This window comes from Sapajus apella, unplaced genomic scaffold (assembly GCF_009761245.1).
Source record: "Sapajus apella isolate SASKATOON/1434 unplaced genomic scaffold, GSC_monkey_1.0 scaffold170, whole genome shotgun sequence".
NCBI lineage: Eukaryota > Metazoa > Chordata > Mammalia > Primates > Cebidae > Sapajus > Sapajus apella.
Genome location: NW_022437110.1, coordinates 368,231 through 386,786, shown reverse-complemented (window position 1 = coordinate 386,786; position 18,556 = coordinate 368,231). Strand labels below are relative to the sequence as shown.

Genomic DNA, 18,556 nt, shown 5'->3' with positions numbered 1-18,556 from the left:
CCCAGCCCTGCCCATCTGTCTCCCACCTTCCCTCAGCAGAGCCTGCCCCCACTCCAGCCCTGCCCACCCCACCTCACACCTTCCCTTCTGAGGCTGTTCTTGAGATACTGTGACACCTCTGTGTGTAGTCCTTGCCCCAAACTTAGCACGCACAGGGGCCTCCATAGCCCTAGGTGGCCCCAGAAAATGTTCCAGACCCCAGCTTGGGACACAGTGAGAGCTGCGGGGGTCAGCCTGAGGGTGGGGGCTGCTTCTTCCTGCTCCCAGTCCAGTGGGCATGTCTGAGGGTGGCCATGTGGGTATCTGAGTTGAGATTCAGGTTTTGGTGAATGTGGGGCAGGTGTCCAGGTATGTGTTTGTCACCTGCCGCAACACTGGCCAATGAAGGTTCTGGCAGGATGGCCTGAGCAGAGGGCTGGCTCTTTGGAGCCGTGGGTGTAGCCACATACCCTGTCCAGGGCCTGGGAGCCTCTCTAGTCCAGACTCAGAGTGTCGGGTCCCATGCCCTCCACACAGCAGGAGAGGGGCCTCCCCAACTGCACCTGCCCCTCGGTCCTGCTTCTCCCCAGCAAGCCTACACTCTGGGGTCTCCATAGGAGGGAACCAAGGAAGCTGGGGACCCCCTGGTCACCCCTGGGGGCCTCTGAGCCTGGTTTCGTAAGATGGAGCACTGTGCAAGGCTATGCTCAGAAAGTTGACAAACAGGGCAGGTGGGCCTCGAGCCTGGGCTGGAGGGGTTTCCACCCTTGTTGGCCTGAGAAATGGTCCATGTTTCTTACTTGTGATTGCCTTGCTCTTCCCGTGCCCCCCCCCCCTGCAGGTGGCTGAACAGGGTGCTTTTGTTGTGGCGAGGTGCCAGGATGTGACCTGGGGTGGGACCTCAGCCCCCTGGGTTCAGGGCTCAGAGGTAGCCGGTATGCAGTGCCAAGTTGGAGCCCGTCTCAACCAGAGCCCCTCCATACCAGGGCCTCCAGCTTCACCTGGGACCAGGAGCCTCAGGCACACCCTGCGGGGAGGGAGTAGGGGTCTGGGGTGAGGGCGTGGGTCCCTGGGCTGATGGCCTCTGACCTTGGCAACACTCAAACAGGTGGGACCCTGACCCTCCCCCTCATTCCAGCTTCCCAGTGCTGGGCTCCAGACTAGAGCATCTGTTTTTCTTCTCTTCCAGTTTCTTTTATTTTTGAGACGGAGTTTTGCTCCGTCACCCAGGCCAGAGTGCAGTGGTGCAATCTCGGCTCACTACAGCCTCTGCCTCCTGGGTTCAATCGATTCTCCTGCCTCAGCCTCCCGAGTAGCTGGGATTACAGGCGCCTGCCACCACACATGGCTGTTATTTTTGTATTTTTAGTAGAAATGGGGTTTTGCCATGTTGGCCAGGCTGGTCTTGAACTCCAGACCTCAAGTGGTCCACCCGCCTCGGCCTCCCAAAGTGCTGGGATTACAGGTGTGAGCCACCGCGTCCGGCCTGGTCTTACAATTTCTTTCCCAAAGGTCACACTCAGTAGGAAGATGAAGGTGGAAACATCCTTGCCGTGGCTTTCTGGCCTCAGAGCAGGTGTTAGAGGAAGGGGCCACAAGCTGCCTAGTGCATCCTGGCTGTGGGCGGCCCCTTTCCTGGAGCCCTCCTGCCTACCACACACCTCCCCATCTGGCTCTGCAAGGGAATAACATGGCAGACCATCCAGCAGCTGGGGGTTCTGGTGGCATTCCCTGCGCCCCTGCCGCTGCTGGTCTGCAGGTCTGGCTTGCACACCACTCATCCATCTGCCACTCCATGCCCAGTGCCACAGTGGTTGGGCAAACGAGACCTGGGCTGGGCTCGCTCTCTGTGCCTCAGTTTTTCCACTGGTTAGGATAGTGGTGTTTCCCCTGCCTACCTCAGAGCTGTTTGAGGGTGCGTGGAGGAGCACCCTGTCCCTCCGAGGACAACTAGAAACCAAAGCCATCTGACGGCCAGTGCGGTGAGGGTGGGCGCGGGGCGGGGTATGTGAGGCCAGCACACCCCTGAGACCTTGGCCGGGGACTGGCCCCACAGGATGGAAGGCAGCCCTTGTACAGTTGGGCTCAACCCCGTCAGCCTCAAAGGTTAGGCCACCTGTCACCGCCGAGGCGCCCGTCAGGCCTGGTGGCTACTTTCCACTATTACGTAGACAGACTCCACCCTCCACCCTTGACCAGGCCAGTTGGAGGCCAGCCCCGCCTGGCCCGCTGCCTTCCTCTTCCATGTTGGTCTCTGGGCACACAGGCCAGTGTCCTGGGTCAGTGCCGCGGCCAGGGCTGGGGCCGGAGAGGGCCCCTGGGTGAGAGCTGCGGGGGGTGGGGGGCGCTCCAGGGGACTGGCACCTCTTCATGCTGTCCTCATGCCCAGAGGGAAAGACCTGAGTGTCTCTGGCCTTCCTCCGGGAATGAATTCCTCCAGACCCACTCCAGTTCCTGAGCCGCCCCTCCCCAGCCCTGTCCTCTCGCCTCGGGTGTCGGCTGCAGGGTACCCCTGGAGCCTGACTGCAGGCACGGAGGCACCACTGTGGTTTCTGCAGACCCCCATGCGGTTCATTGTGCATTGTTTGGTTTCCAGGGTGTATGTGTTGCTAGTTTTTCTTTTTTTTTAATGAAACCGGCATTAATGTAAATAGCTTTTTGGGGAACGGACTCTAATCTGTCACGTGGTGACCGTGTGGACTATTTTAAGGTGCTGATGCGACACTAATAAACCTGGAGGGGCCTGCCCCTGCCTGCGGTGTGAGTCTCTCGGCAGTCCACCCCTCGGGGGCTCGCGCAGAGCGGCCGCAGCGCCTCCCTCCCGCCCACGCGCCCTTTCCCGGGGCCGCCTCGCCGCACCCCTGCGGCACCGCCTCGCCGCACCCCTGCGGCACCGCGCGCGGGGACGTGGGCCCCGGGAAGCGTGCAGGGCGGGAGGGCGCTGGGGCGGAAGAACTCAAAGCTCAGGTCTGCGCTTAGGCAGACCCAGAGGCCGACGCCCACAAGGGCCCGCGAGGCGGCAGCGGCGATGAACCCGGGTCTGTGCCGGGGACCACGAGGCCGCGCCCCCACCACCCCATATACCCCGAAACGGAACCCAAGACGCAGGCGCGGCGCAGGCCGGAAGCGGAACCGGAACCGGTGGGGGCGGGGCCTGCACCAGCGGAAGTTCCGGAGGGAGGCGCGGGCCCCTGGGGCCGCCGTGGGCCCCACCCGTCACCCTGTGGCCCCTCCATCCGCGGCGGCTCCGTATCCCCCGTCTCCGGTCGCCCGCGTTACCCCCACCGCTGACCGCCTTCCTGCGTGCCCCTCCCCGCAGCGAACCCCAGGGTGCCCCCGGCTTCCAGCGTGTGTCCTGAGCCCTTCTCCCCTGGCCGCGCACTCGCCCCGGAGAGGGCGGGCACGTAAGGGCTTGGGCTGGGCCTGCTGGGGTGAGGCGTGGAGGTCTCAGGGGCGGGGGCAGTGTGGCGGCAAGAGCTCTGGGCCTTTCCTTCGCCCCGGGCGTCGCAAGGCCGGGCCTTGGGAGCGTGCCCGCAGTGCTGGCTGAGGGCGGATGCCCCTGAAACCGGGTCTGGCAGAGGCGTGGAGTCCGTGCGGGGAGGCTGCTGAAGGCTGACCAGGCTCCCGGGGTGGGGAGGGCAGGGGCAGAGGGCAGTTCGGGAGGCTGATGTGGAGAAGAGCTGCGGCGGAAGCTGGGGGATCCGCTCCACCCAGTGGGGTCGAGCGTCGGGCTCCCTGGTGAGCCCCACCCAGTGATGCCTGACCGCTGGCTCGAAGGCGACCCTAGCAGACCCTGACACTGCCACCATCTGACCCCAGGGACTCAGGTACTGGTGGGCATACGGTGGCCTTGGGGCCCTGCCCCACCTCATCCTGCTCCCTCCCCCGATCTCAGAGCTGTGGACAAGCAGTCTGCTAGTGCTAGAGATGGACAGCAGGAAGCTGGCCCCCCAGGGGAAGAAGCTGGAGTGGCACCTCTCCCAAGAGCACAGGCGGCCCCCACTGGGCCCTACAGCAGCCTCGGGCCAGCCCAGTACTCAGAGCAGCGCTCAGCAGGGACTGCAGACTCAGGACTGGGTAAGCAGAAGGAATCCTGGCTGAGGCCATCCTCCTGGCCCCAGCCCGCCTGAGGCCCCTCTCTGGAAACTCCAGGCTGGCCTGATGGGCAGCCTCGGAAGGGCTGAGTGGGGCCTGACAAGAAAGATGCTGGACATGGGGCCTGTTTTCCCATGGCCCTGTACGAGCACCAAGGTGGACCTGCACCCCTCTTGCCTCCAGAACCGTGGGGTCGCAGGCCTCTGCTGGGCTCTGTAGAGAGGTCTCCTAAATCCAGGAGGGAGACAAGACAACACACTTGCCTCTGCCTCAGGCTGAAGGTGGCAGGAAGTGGGAGGGAAAGCAGGGTCTCCAGCAGGGGTGGTGTCCTCCCAACCAGCTGGGTCAGCTGTCAGGAGAAAGTTGACCGAAACTAAGTGTTGAGGGTGGCTCTGCTTGTGGCAGCCCCAAACCAGAAGCATCTCCTGGTCTCTCTGCTGCTGGACAGCAAGCTGCAGGCTTGTGCCTGGCGCAGGAGTGAGAGTGGCGGGACGCAGCTGCTGAGCCCCAGGACGTTCTCTGAGGGCAGAGGAAGCCAGACCCCCACTTGCATGGTTCCACTTTTGGAAGGTTGAAAGCCAGGCTCAGAGATGGATCTAGGCTATGTGAGATGGCTGCAGGGGCTCCCGGGCACTGGCAACGCTTTAATGGCTGATGCTGGTCATGCGGCCAGGTCAGTGTGGGGAGCTCATTGAGCCATGCCCACAGGTGTGTCTGCGTGTATGTCCCATGGCTGCTCACTGAGCCCCCTTTGTACCCTCCCAGTCATGCCCTTCAGGCCCAAATGCCTTTCAAGTTCCTGTGAGGGTATCAGGTGCTGGGGAGTGGGATGACCCAGCCAGCAGCTGCAGTGACTTTTGGGAGGTGAGCATCTTCTGACAGTCCAGACTGTAAACACATAGAGGTCACCTGTCTAGCAAGGGCTGCTCGGGAGGAGGGTTGGGGTGTGAGGCTTCCATCCTGAGCAGGGCTGGGGACAGGGCACTGTGCCTGAAAGGGTAGGGATGTGGATGCAGGAGGAGCATGCTTGGGACCTAGGTCCTGCATGGGGACCTGGGGACCTGGTGGCTCCTGGGCAGGGGCAGCCAGGCTGCGTCTGTAGTTCCAAGAGATGGACTGGTGGCTGTGGATAATGGTTGTTTAGGATGAGGCTGGGAGGCAGGAGAGTGGGCTGAAGGGCTCTGTGGGCAGGCGGGCAGTGGAGGAATGAGGGAATGAGGTTGTTGGCCAAGGGCGGGAAGGGGCATGGGTGCATCTCTGCTGACCTGACAGGCTTTTAATTTGGGGACAGGAAATCTTCCCTAAAAAATGTGGGTGCCCAGATGATTTGACAGGTGTATGACACTCCCAAACAAGAAATCAGTCGTCCTCACTGGGGAAGCTTCATCTGCCCAGAGCCACTTCTGCTATGGAGCTGGTATCACCCAGTACCAGTGCCAGAAGAGAGCAGAGGGAGAAAAAGAAGGAGAAAACGACCTGCCAGTCTACCTGTGGCCCTAGATTGAAAAATCCTGAGTAAACACTGGAGCAAATCCAGTAGCACCTGAAAGGCTGAGTTTCACAGCCATAAGGATGGGTCCTGTGCGCTTCCGCCTGCCAGGAGAGCAGGCGCAGGTCTCTGCTCACATCTCTGTCCCAGTGCTTAGGGTGGGGCCTGGCACAGAGCAGGTGCTCAGTGAACGTATATGGAATACGTGAAATTGTATGTAAATCAAAGAAGACTGTAACCCAAGGGTAAAAGAATTTTGAAATCTGTAAATAAAGTTAATTAACAATAAGTGGAAAATCATGATTATCTCAGTGGATGTTGAAAAGTAATAATAAATTCCAGTATCTTCCCTTAAGAACAGAAGAAGTATAGAAACCTGTAGGTTCTGGATAAAGTGGGAAGAGATGGACATCTCTTGCCTGACAAAGGGAAGCTCTCAAGAGCTTGCAATGACCAGCATGGAAATATTTCAGATGGAAGCAGACAGGGATGCATGGTATCACCATGACATTGTACAGTATTCTGGAAAATCACCCACTGCAGTGTGTCTCATGCCTGTAATTCCAGCACTTTGGGAGGCCAAGGTGGGTGGATCACCTGAAGTTGGGAGCTGAAGACCAGCCTGGCCAATGTGGTGAAGCCCCATCTCTACTAAAAATACAAAAGTTAGTTGGGCGTGGTGGCAAGGGCTTGTAATCCCAGCTCCTTGGCAGGCTGAGGCAGGGGAATCGCTTGAACCTGGGAGGCGGAGTTTGCGGTGAGCCAAGATTGTGCCACTGTACTCCAGCCTGGGCGACAGAGGGAGATTCTGTCTCAAAAAGTAAATAAAAGAAGCATGGAAATCTGGAAGTCGAAGCCTGTACAGTAAATCAAGAAAGTGAGATGTATAAATATCTATAAAAAGTTGAGAATCACTATTGGCAGCTAATATGTTACCTACTTGGAAAATCCAATTTAAGAAACGAGTAAGGATAAAAGAGGGAGTTTGGATATGTGGTCGCCATTTACAACTTTTCGGCACAGTAAAAATAACCAGAAAATGGAATAGAAAAAAAGGATACTATTCCATTTAGTGAGAGTATGAAGTTCCTGGAAATAAACCTATTGTTAAATTCCTTTATGAAGAACACCATAAAATGTACTGAATAACACGTAGAGCTCCTCATGGAAGTGTGTGTCTCATTATTTGATGGATAGAGTTCATGTGTTTGTTTTTGAGATGGGGTCTCACTGTGTCACCTAGGCTGGAGTACAGTGGCATGATCACAGTGTTACTGGAAAAGGGGTCTCCGTGCAGATGCCAAGAGAGGGCTTTTGGATCTCATGCAGGAAGCAATTTGAGGCGAGCTGCGGAGTGCAGTGAGATCTTTTCTTGAAAGCCACTACATTGCAGAGCAGAGCATCCTTAGCCGGCAAGCAGTTTTCCTTACATCGAGGTCTTATCTATGTAAAGACTAAACTAAGCTGCGCCTACATGTGAGTGGGCTGACAGCATAACAGAATGTATTATTCCATTGATTAAAAGAAAACTATTTGGCATTTTAGTGTGCAAGTACATTAAAGCATAACTACAGTTACCTTGAAAGCATATATTATTGTGGATATTGGGACATCTGAACTTCCTTTCATAGGATTTGTCCTTGCAGGCGTTCCCAAGCTGCTTCCTTAGCTGTAAACATCTTAGGACAGTGGTTGTGACCTGCAAGGAATGTGCTCTGTTAGTCTCAAAGTGGAGTTGAACAAAAATGACGTTACTCTAGCTCTCCTAGGCTCCTGCTTCCCTAACAACCGCTCCCTACAGCGTGGACCTCCTGGACTCAAGCTTTCCTCCCACCTCAGCCTCCCAAGTAGCTGGGACCACAGTTGCACACCACCACGCCTAGCTAATTTTTAAAATTTTTTGTAGAGACAGGGACTTGCTGTGTTGCCTGATTTGGTCTTGAACTGGGCTCACGTGATCCTCCAGCTTCAGTGTCCCAAAGTGTTAGGATTATAGGCATGAGCCATTGCGCCCAGCCAGATTTAACGTTTTAAATGTGCCAAGCTTCCCAAAAACAATTCAGTGCAACCTCTATTTAAAACTAAAACAAAAATAGACTTTTCAGCCCGGCACGGTGGCTCACGCCTGTGATCCCAGCACTTTGGGAGGCCGAGGCAGGCGGATACCCAGGCATGGTGGTGCATACCTATAATCCCATCTTCTCATGAGAATCACTTGACCCCGGAGGTGGAGGTTGCGGTGAGCCAAGATCGCGCCATTGCACGCCAGCCTGGGCAATGAGCAAAACTCTTGTCTCAAAAAAATAAAAAAACAGGCTTTTCATGAATCTTGAAAATTTAATTGTAAATGTACATAGTGATTCTGGAAATGTATTACTAGTTTACTTTTTTAAAAAATTAGAGGGTCTCACTATGTTACCTAGGCTGGTCTCTAACTCCTGGCCTCCCAAGGAGCTGGGATCATAGGCGTGAGCCACCATGCGGAGCCTGTGGCAATGTATTAGTTACCCATTGCTGCAAGACAAGTTTCCCCAGAGCTTATCAACTTAAAACAGTAATTATTTTTATCTCAGTTTCTGTAGGTCAGAAATTTGCCTAGCTGGTGGCTTTGGTTTGAGATCTCTTAGTAGCTTATAGTTGAGATGGCAGTCAGAACTTCAGTCATCCCAAGGCTTGAGGAAGGCTGGAGGCTGTTTCCAGGGCAGCTCACTCACATGACTGGTGAGTCTGGGATAGGGCTGGCAGGCCACCTCAGCTCCTCACCACAGGGATCTCCCCAGAGGATGTCTTCAGTATCCTAACAGTATGGTGGCTGGCTTCCCCTGGGGTGAGTGCTTGGAGAGGGAGTGAGCTGGAAGCTGCAGTGACACCTTGGCGGTCACACTCCCTTATTTCTGCAGCATCTTTTTGCGATGTGCTGGTCATCCTATTTCACGTGGGAGGGGACGACACAAGGGCATGAGTACCAGGAGCTGAGTATCACTGGATGCCATCCTGGAGGATAGCTCTCACAGGCAGTCACTTAGTCTATGGGGCTTTAAAAGATGATGTACTGAGAGGCATAACAGCCAAATTGCAGAACGCCAGAGACAAAAACCTCAGAAGCCATTTGAGCGGGAGGACGGAATCTTCAAAGGAGCCACATGAACCGCCGTGGGAGCTCATTACAGTGGAGCGGTCGCGTGCCTGCGCTCAGGGTAAGTCATGTCAACCTTGAATATTAGGCCCAGCAAAAATGCATTTCATGAAGAGGGCTAAAGGTTTAAAATGATAAGCAAAAAAGAGAATTCACCCCCAGCACACTCTTAGTTTGGTTCTGAAGAAATGATCTCAAACATCATGAAAGTGATCACAGAAGGTCTGAAATGGATAAAGAATGAGAGGAAGTAGGAAGTGCATAATTTGAAACTGACAGTCACTGGATGTCACTCATGCACAGAAAAGGATTCAATTGGTATATGCACCTGCAGTGGCGTAGATGTCAGGGTGGTGCCTGTGAGTGGAACTAAAGTGTTCTAAGTTTCTGTGTTTGAGAAGAGGATGGAGGTTGGCCATGATTGCTCACACCTGTAATCCCAGGACCTGGGAGGCCAGGATTGCTTCAGCCCAGCCTGGCAACGTGAAAACCACCATCTCTACAAAAAATGCAAAAAGTTAGCCAGGTGTGGTGGCATGTACCTGTAGTCCCAGCTACTTGGGAGGCTGAGACAGGAAGATCACCTGAGCCTGTGAGGCAGAAGCTACAGTGAGCTAAGACTGTGCCACCGCACTCCAGCCTGGGCAACGAGAGCCAGACCTTGACTCAAAGCAAAAATGATGGAGTCGCTTTGTCAACTTTAGATTTAGATGAGTTTGCATGCCCTCACTGACTACAGCAGCAGAACAGAAAGCAATACAGTGGCAGAATCACCAGTATGTCGTTTAATTCAGTCAATGAAAACGGACTAAGCGTTCCAGTTAAAAGACAGACATGGGCCGGGTGCAGTGGCTCACACCTGTAATTCCAGCACTTTGGGAGGCCGAGGCAGGCGGATCAGGAGGTCAGAAGTTCAAGACCAGCCTGGCCAACATGGTGAAATCCCGTCTCTACAAAAAATACAAAAATTAGCTGGGCATGGTGGCGCATGTCTAATCCCAGCTACTCGGGAGGCTGAGGCAGGAGAATCACTTGAACCCAGGAGGTGGAGGTTGTAGTGAGCCAAGATTGCACCACTGCACTCCAGCCTGGGTGACAGAGCAAGACTCCGTCTCAATAAAAAAAAAAAAAAAAAATTAGCTGAGCATGGCTACTTGGGAGGCTGAGGCAGGAGAATCGCTTGAACCCAGGAGGCAGAGGTTGTGGTGAGCCAAGATTGAGCCACTGCACTCCAGCCTGGGCGACACGAGTGAAACTGTCTCAAAAAAAAAAAAAAAAAAAAAGAGACAGACATGGTCAGAATTTAAAACAAGCAACTTCAGCAGTCAGCCTGTGAGTGTGTTCGGGGAAGCACAGGAAGATTCCAGCCCTGAGGTGAAGATGACACCAAACAGCCGGGCATCAGTTCACATCACGTTTTTCAGTCAAACAGCAAACTTACCTCGGGTTTGGGAGTGTGAGTGTGTGGACGCCTGTTGCGTGCAGCAACGAGTGTGAGTCTCACAGACCTATTCCTGAGTGAAAGAGGCAAGTGACAAAATTATTCATGCCGTGTGGCTTTGTTCAGAGTTCAAAAGCATGCAGAAGTATACAAGATAATTGCTAATATTCGTTAAAGTATAATTTGAAAAAAAATAAAGATGTTTTAAAATGTTTTCTTGGAAAAGGAACCAAGCAACAATTCTGGAAGTGAGAGAAAGGCCTGGCTTGCCGCTCCAAGCTCCAGTGACGAGAACTGTGTGACCCTGCGGTGGAAGGTGGCAAAGACGCCACTGCCTGGGACAAGTGCCCCGGAAGCCGACCTGTGCATGAATGTGGGGATTTAATTTATGCTGAGCATGGCATTTCAGAGCAGTGAGAAACAGACCTTTCAGCAAGTGGTATTGGGAGAGAGAAGATGGGAGTGCCGCCCACCGCTCGAAAAATGTGCACACAACACACAAAACACTCAACCCAAACCCTGTAAGCACTGGGAGAGTGTATGAGAGAATGTTTAGGATCTGGAAGTGGTAAATGCCTTTCGTAAGCCAGACACAAAATCCTTGAAGGAAAAGCCTGACAAATCTGACTACAGAGTTTTTAAACATTTCTGTGCAATCAAAGACACAAAAATGTTAAACGACAGTCTAGAAGAAAATGCTTGTAATATTTATAACATTCAAATGTTTACCAACCAGAATCTATGAAGAGGTGCTTGAAAGCAATGAGGAAACTATTTTAAAAACTGAATAGAAAAGTGGGCCAGGCACAGTGGTTCACCACTGTAATCCCAACACTTCAGGAGGGCAAGACAGGAGGATCACTTAAGGCCAGGAGTTCAAGACCAGTCTGGGCAACACAGTGAGACCCTACCTCTGCAAAAAATAAAAGAATTAACTAGGGCTGGCCTTGCTGGCTCATGCCTGTAATCCCAGCACTTTGGGAGGCCGAGGCGGGTGAATCACGAGGTCAGGAGTTCAAGACAAGCCTGGCCAAGATGGTGAAACCCCCCTCTACTAAAAATACAAAAATTATCTGGGCATGGTGGCGGGTGCCTGTAATCTCAGCTACTCAGGAGGCTGAGGCAGGAGAATTACTAGAATCCAGGAAGTGGAGGTTGCAGTGAGCCGAGATTGCACCACTATACTCCATCCTGGGCAACAGAGCAAGACTATCTCAAAAAAAAAAAAAAATTAGCCAGCCTGGTGTGCCTCTAGTAGTCCCAGCTGTTGGGAAGGCAGAACGAGACCCTGTATCTTAAAAAGGAAAAAAAAGAATGCAGTTCCAAAAAAAGAGGGGGTGCAGGGAACCAAATGAAGTGAAACATCAATAAGTGAAAAAGTTGGCACAAATCATAAAGGTAGATCTATGTGGAACTGGGGAGGATGTAAGGAAAGAGAAATTCTGTTTTACTGGTTTTTCAGAAAACCCACTGTGATCATTATTCATTATTTTTAAATTTTAATTTATTTATCAATCTTTCCTAATTTCATCTTTAAGCTTTCAGTACATTTCTTTTTTTTTTTTTTTTAGATGGAGTTTCGCTGTTGTTACCCAGACTGGAGTGCAATGGCACGATCTTGGCTCACCGCAACCTCCGCCTCCTGGGTTCAAGCAATTCTCCTGCCTCAGCCTCCCGAGTAGCTGGGACTACAGGCACGCACCATCATGCCCAGCTAATTTTTGTATTTTTAGTAGAGACGAGGTTTCACCTTGTTGACCAGGATGGTCTCGATCTGTTGACCTCATGATCCGCCCGCCTCGGCCTCCCAAAGTGCTGGGATTACAGGCGTGAGCCACCGCACCCGGCCCTTTCAGTACATTTCTTTTGCTGTTCTTTTTCTGTCATTTCAAATGATTTGCATGGTCATGGTTTGGGGACCGTTTTCTAAAGATGTATTTAAAGCTCTGGCTTCTCAGAGCACAGCTTTGGCCACACATCACATGTTTGGTGTGTCCTGCTCTCAGTGTTCATTTCTCAGCCACCACGTCTGGCTAATTTCTTATTTTTTGTTTTTTTGAGACAGAGTCTGTAGCCTAGGCTGGAGTGCAGTGGCTCAATCTCAGCTCACTGCAACCTTCACCTCCCGGGTTCAAGCAATTCTCCCGCCTCAGTCTCCTGAGTAGCTGGGACTACAGATGCCCACCACCATGCCCAGCTGATTTTTTATATTTTAGTAGAAAGGGGGCTTCACCATGTTGCCCAGGCTGGTCTTGAACTCCTGAGCTCAGGCTGTTCACCCACCTTGGCCTCCCAAAGTGCTGGGATTACAGGTGTGAGCCACCACACCCAGCCAATTAAAAAAATTTTTTTAGACATGGAATCTCACTTTGTTGCCTAGGCTAGAGTGCAGTGGCACCATCACGGCTCACTGCAGTCTTGAACTCCTAGCCTCAAGTGATCCTCCCACCTCAGCCTCCCAAATAGCTGGGACTATAGGTGCATGCCACCATGCCCAGCTAATTATTTTTTGTAGAGGTGAGGTATCCCTATGTTGCCCAGGCTGGTCTTGAACTCCTCTGCTGGGGTCAAGCCACGCTTCTGCCTAAGCCTCCCGAAGGGTTGGGATTATAGACGAGCCACTGCACTCTGCCATTGTTTGTTTCTAAATAAGTTGGCATTTCAGTCTTGATTTTCTTCTTCACTCCAGAGGTAATCAGAAGGGTGTTTCGGAATGTCCATGTCAATAGGAGCGTTTTGTTACCTTCTGTTGTTAACTTCTGACTGTGTCACCTGGTAGTGCCAGAGCCCTGTATTACGGGCATCTGTGCACTGGGGTCTGTTTCATCTGTGGCCTGAAGTGTGGCCAGTTCACGTGCCTGTGGGGTGTGTTTGGTAAGAGCATGGGTTCTCTGTGGGTTCAGGAGTTCTGTGCATGTTCTCCTGTGTCTGCTGGATCACTTATTACTTAAACCTTTACTTTCTAAATTTTAAATTACTTTTGTTAAAACATAGACATGCATATTTAGAACAGGAGTCCCCAAAGCCACTCTCAGCGCTTGCAGGCGCCGCACCGCACACTGAGGTGAGAAGCGCACTTGTGCCTCTTTGCTGCCTCCCTTCATTCCTCCATCTTGTGTTCTGTCCATGCCCCACACGGAGACGCCGGGTGGCGGCCCCTCCCCATCCCCCATACTTCTGCCAGCATTCTGTCAACTCAGCAGAAACCCAATTCCACTGTTAGCTTCACAGTGCCCATGTGGCATCATGACCATAGGGTGGCTGTGTTTCCCTTGTGCTGCTCTTGGTTTTTTCTGGAGGAAACCATTGTTTACCCTCCTCCTCCTTTTCCTCCTCCTCTTCTCCATTTTCTATGAACTGATGATTCTTTCCCAAGCTTTCCAACAAGCCTGGGACTCTCCTCTCACAGACCCCTACACATCAGGTCTGGAGCTGCATCTTCTCCTGGGCAGTGACCTTTCTGGAGGCCTGGGCTGCCAGCAGCCAGCCCAGCTGTCAGGTCCCCTTAGCAGCCCCCCACTCCCTCCCCCAACACCCCCGACAATCCACCTGCCTCCCGTCTGCAGGACCCTTTGTTTCCTGCCCCTCGTGTGCTCCCTGGTTACTCCTTTGTTTTGCTAGAATACATCTAGCAGCTTCCTCCAAAAAGGTTTGGAGAATGTGAAAGTTTTTGAGACCCTAAAGATGTGAAAATCTTTTTTTTTTTTTTTTTGGGACGGAGTTTCGCTCTTGTTACCCAGGCTGGAGTGCAATGGCACAATCTCGGCTCACCGCAACCTCCGCCTCCTGGGTTCAGGCAATTCTCCTGCCTCAGCCTCCCGAGTAGCTGGGATTACAGGCATGCGTCACCATGCCCAGCTAATTTTTTGTATTTTTAGTAGAGACGGGGTTTCACCGTGTTGACCAGGATGGTCTCGATCTCTTGACCTCGCGATCCACCCGCCTCGGCCTCCCAAAGTGCTGGGATTACAGGCTTGAGCCACCGCGCCTGGCCTTGAAAATCTTTATTCTGCCTGTCAGCTTGGATGATGCCTTGGTTGGGTAGAAATCTAGGTGGGAAATCATTTTCCTTCAGGATTGTAAGGCATCGTCCATTGCCTTGTAGCTTGCAGTGCTGCTGTGTGATGCCCTAGACTATTCAGAATTTCTTTTTTTGAGACAGAGTCTTGCACTGTCTCCCAGGGTGGAGTGCAGTGGTGCAGTCCTAGCTCACTGTGGCCTCCAACTCCTGGGGTATTCGAGGGGATTGAGTGATCCTCCCCCCTCAGCCTCCCAAAGTGCTTGCATTACAGCTGCTATGCCCAGCCAGAATTTTCTTACATTTTATCTTCTTTCTCCCTTCCTTCCTTCCTTTCTCTTTCTCACTTCCTTTCTTTTTTTTCAGAGTCTTAACTCTTATCACCCAGGCTGGAGTGCAGTGGGAAAATCACAGTTCACTGCAACCTCAACCTCCTGGGTTCAAGCAGTCTCTGCCTCAGCTTCCCCAATAGCTAAGATTGCAGGCATGTGCCACTGAACGTGGCTAGTCTTGTGCTTCTTCTGTAGAGGCAGGGTCTTGCAGGCTGGTTTAGAATTCCTGGCCTCAAGCAATCCTCCCGCCTTGGCCTCCCAAAGTGCTGGGATTACAGGCGTGAGCCACCACACTCAGCCCAGCCTCCTTACTTTTTAAGCCTTAATATTCCATTTTATGCATCTGGCACATTTGTTTTATTCATCCATGTGGAAACCTGGGATCCTTCTGCATTTTCGCTGTTGTGAATGGTGAGAGCTGCTGTGAACATTCCCGATCCGCGTTTGTGTATCTTTGTCCTCGTGCCTCCAGCTCTTTTGGGCACACACCCCGAAGTGGAATTGCTGGATCCCATGGCAATTCTGTGTGTCATTTTGTGGGAGTGAGAGCTTCACCTTGAGTTTGCATTAATCCCACTTTTTGCATGGGACTCACTTCTCTCCCATCCTCCCTTCCCACGGGTGAGGGAGGTGGGGGATGGTGGACTTTTGTCTGGGCAGAATCTGGAGGAAACTTCTCATGCCGCTCACGTGGGGAGTTCCTCCCTGGGGGATGGGGGTCCTACTGGGAGATCCCACCTGTTTCTGGCCTTCTCCCGTGGCCCTCCCATGGCTCCTCCAGCTGGCCCCCTCCTTCCAGTGTCCTGTACTCTGCCAGGGGCCCTCTTCCACTGGCGCTGGTCTTTTGTCTGTATGGGCTCATGATCTTTATTTTCTCCCTAACTCTCTTTATGATCATTTCAGAGGGATCTGGGCAGGCTGGGGCTGGCCAAGTCCTGCCTTTCCTGAGGCACAGGATTGCTGGAGCTCCAGGGGTCCCCCTGCCGGCCAAGCCGGGCGCCAGCTGTGAGGACTTCCCGGTCCAGGGGCAGCCCCGCTGTACCTGAACTGGGGCAGGTGCTGGGTGGAGGGGGTCGTGGCACAGATCTCTGGGCAAAGCCACAGAGGGTCACACGGCCAGAGGCCCCTCGCTGTTAGCTGGTGCTGGAGCAGCAGGAGGCTGAGCAGATGGTGCTTTAGAAAGGCCCCCGGCTGCTGAGGAGGCGAGTGCTGAGGGTGTGGGGGTGCTGGTTAGGGGCAGTGAAGGGGAGCTGGCGCCGAGGCCCGCGCTGACCCGCTGCTCTGTCCCTGCAGGTGAGCGAGCCACCGGAGCGCAGGCGCCCGGGCCGCCACTGGAGTGTCAGCATCGATGAGCGCCGGCGGCTGGCCATGCTGCGTGGCTGGGAGAGGCCGGGTGCCGCCGGGGGCCCGCAACACTGCAGGGTGCGTAGGGGTGGTCCTCCCTGCCTGTCCCTGCCCTGCCTCGTCCATCCCTCCACCTCCCCTGCCTCGGCTCAGTCCCACTGAGCGCCCTTTGCCCTGGCGCTCCCGTGCCCCACCCTTGTCCCCTTCCCACCCCTCGAGGTTCCCTGACCCACCCTTGCCTGCAGGACATCGTACAGATCGTGGCCCAGCTGGTGTCAGAGGACGTGGACAAGGATGTGCTCTTTCCCCACCCGACGAGGTCCAGCGAGTCCATCAATGCCTTCCAGGCCTTCCTGGCCCGGAGTGCCCCTTTCTGGCAGAACATGACTTTCAAGGCCCAGGCCTTGAGGTCACCCCACTCCTAAGAGCCTGACTCAGACCAATGTCTGTCTGCTAGTGCCTTTCCTTGGGGGCCCTGGGTGGGGGTGGCCTCTGCACCTTCTTTGTGCCCCACCTGGGGGTCACTTCCCACCTACAATGGTAAAACAGGCCTGGCGGGACCTGGCTCCAGACAGCCTGCAGCTCCTGAGGCCTTGGGGACCTGGCCAGGGGCCATGGGAGGCCACCTAGGGGAGGGTTGCACTGCCCCAGCTCAGTCTAGGGGGACCCTGGCAAGGCCTGGGTGGCAGGAGCTTGCCCTCTGGGCTGCTGGGAGGAGGCCTCGGGGCACCTGGGCCTACCTGGGGTGCACTGGTGTCCCAGGAGACCCCACTGGCAGGCGCTGCCTGGAGACTCAGCTCCTTTGCTGGCCTGTTCTGGGGAACTGGGCACCTGCCTGCACCAGGCTGTGAGATGGGCCAGGCAGAGTTCTCCAGGGGCAGGGTCTTACAGTGGTTCCTGCCTCTGAAGATCCAGCAGGGCACACGGGCCCCCAGGGCCGCTGTGGTGGGAAGCAGCAAGCCTGGGGATCCAATGTGGTGCCTGGCACAGAGGGAGGCTTCGTGGAGGCGGAGATGCGCCCTGGCCTCTGGATGGTGGTGAGGGTGGTGGACAAGGGCCAAGAGGGCAGCCTGCATAGGAGGGCTGGGCAACTGTGAGGAGCCGGCTGCAGCAGGGGCCTGTGGGCTGTGGCCCACAGGGTGACTCCCTTATTTACAGGGCGTAGGATCCTCAGGAGGGTCCTGAGCTGGGGTGGTGTGTCGCAGCTGCATTTTGGGGACAGAGTTGCAGGGGGACTGGTTTGGGAGGCAGGGCAGGAGGGCTGTGAGCATGGGTTCCCAGCCTGGGGTGGGTGGGAGTGGGGAAAGGGCCCTGGACTCTGTGACTGTTAGGGGCCTGACTGGGCTTCTGCGGAGGTGGCTGGGTGGAGGAGGCTTCGGGGCAAGCAGAGGTGATTGTTCCTGAGTCCCCGCTGAGGGCAGGAGCCAGGCCCGTGCAGCAGCCTGGACACCACATGCTGGCCGTGCTGCCCACCTGGACCCCACCCCTCCCCTTCCTGCTGCTGAGAAGCCACCTGACTGCTCTGCCAGCCCCTGCTTCCCTGACACTGGATCCCTAGCCTGACTTGAATCTTCTGCACCTGCCTGTCTCCCCTTCTTACTGTAAGACTCAGTGAAGTTCCCTCCTCCTCCAGGAAGCCTTCCAAGATGACACAGCCAGGTGCCCCCCTTCTCTCCTGAGTCCTCTGAATGTCATTTGGTGCACCCTAGGGATCCTCTGCATTTCTCAGGAGACCTAGGGTGCATGGATGGAGGACAGACTCTCCAGGGGTGACGGCAGGTGTCCTTAAGAATGTGGGGGAGTTTTAGGCAGGGCATTGGGGCCATCATGACCCCCTCTCTGAGGCACCTGATGATGAAGTGGGGAATGGGATCCCATGGACCCAGCCCTGTGGCAGGCAGGAAGATGTGGGTGAGCCCTGCACCCCAAGGCGTAAGCAGGGCAGAGTGGAGCTGACAGGTAAGCAGTTGCCATGGGGGTGACGAGCTGGGCCATCCTCTGTTGCTGAGTGGCTTTAAAGGATCCTGGTTGTTATGGCTGTGATGTGGGGGTTGGCTGGGCTCATCCCACCAGCTCTCCTGCTCTTGTTTGGGTGTCTCCTGAGGCCGCTGGGGATGCTGGGATGGTTGACCTTTCTGCTCCATGAGATCTCCCTGCAGAGCACCTTCCCCCTGGCAACAGCAGAGGCAAAGCCCTGGCCTCCTTCAGGCTGAGACCCAGAGCCGGCCTCCTGGTGGGTAAGGTGGCCACAGGGCCAGCCAGAGGCAGGGGTCCTGGCACTGAGAGGCACAGGCCTCTCCAGCAGAGGTGGTGCCGGGACGGGGCGGTGCCTGGAGACTGCTTGTTTTGTCACTACTGGGATCTGTGTACTAGTTTTCCGTAGCTGCCATAAAACTTGCCACACATTCAGGAAATTTGGTTTGTTTTTGTTTCTTTTGCGGGCCGGGGGTGTCTTGCTATATTGCCCAGGCTGGTCTTGAATTCAAGTGATAACCCCACCTTGGCCTCCTGGGTACCGGGGACTGCAGGTGCATCCCACCACACCTGGCTTTTTTTTGAGATGGAGTCTCACACTGTCACCCAGGCAGGAGTGCAATGGCGCAATCTCGGCTCACGGCAATTTCTGCCTCCTGGGTTCAGGCAATTCTCCTGCCTCAGCCTCCCGAGTAGCTGGGACTACACCATGCCTGGCTAATTTTTTTATTTGTAGTAGAGACGGGGT

The 18,556-nt window shown here is 54.6% G+C and overlaps 1 protein-coding gene, 1 long non-coding RNA gene and 1 pseudogene across 3 annotated transcripts; all 3 read left to right on the top strand.

Annotated features, from left to right (window-relative positions):
* The first annotated feature begins 39 nt into the window (after positions 1-39).
* On the top strand, positions 40-16,014 carry LOC116542615 (annotated as a pseudogene).
* TEX22 (testis expressed 22) lies at positions 3,131-16,277 on the top strand. Of its 2 annotated transcripts, XM_032267627.1 has the most exons (4): positions 3,131-3,383; positions 3,875-4,056; positions 15,784-15,912; positions 16,080-16,277. In XM_032267627.1, exons 2-4 carry the CDS (start codon positions 3,907-3,909, stop codon positions 16,257-16,259), a joined length of 459 nt encoding a protein of 152 aa, XP_032123518.1. In that variant the 5' UTR covers positions 3,131-3,383; positions 3,875-3,906; the 3' UTR covers positions 16,260-16,277. The 2 variants fall into 2 exon arrangements, 1 of the variants encoding a protein (XP_032123518.1); XR_004265288.1 differs by lacking the exons at positions 3,131-3,383; positions 15,784-15,912; positions 16,080-16,277 and adding an exon at positions 5,397-6,096 and having other exon boundaries at positions 3,984-4,056.
* On the top strand, positions 5,509-6,096 carry LOC116542616. Its single transcript, XR_004265289.1, has 2 exons — positions 5,509-5,589; positions 5,906-6,096. It is a non-coding gene; the product is annotated as an uncharacterized LOC116542616 (long non-coding RNA).
* Positions 16,278-18,556: the final 2,279 nt, after the last annotated feature.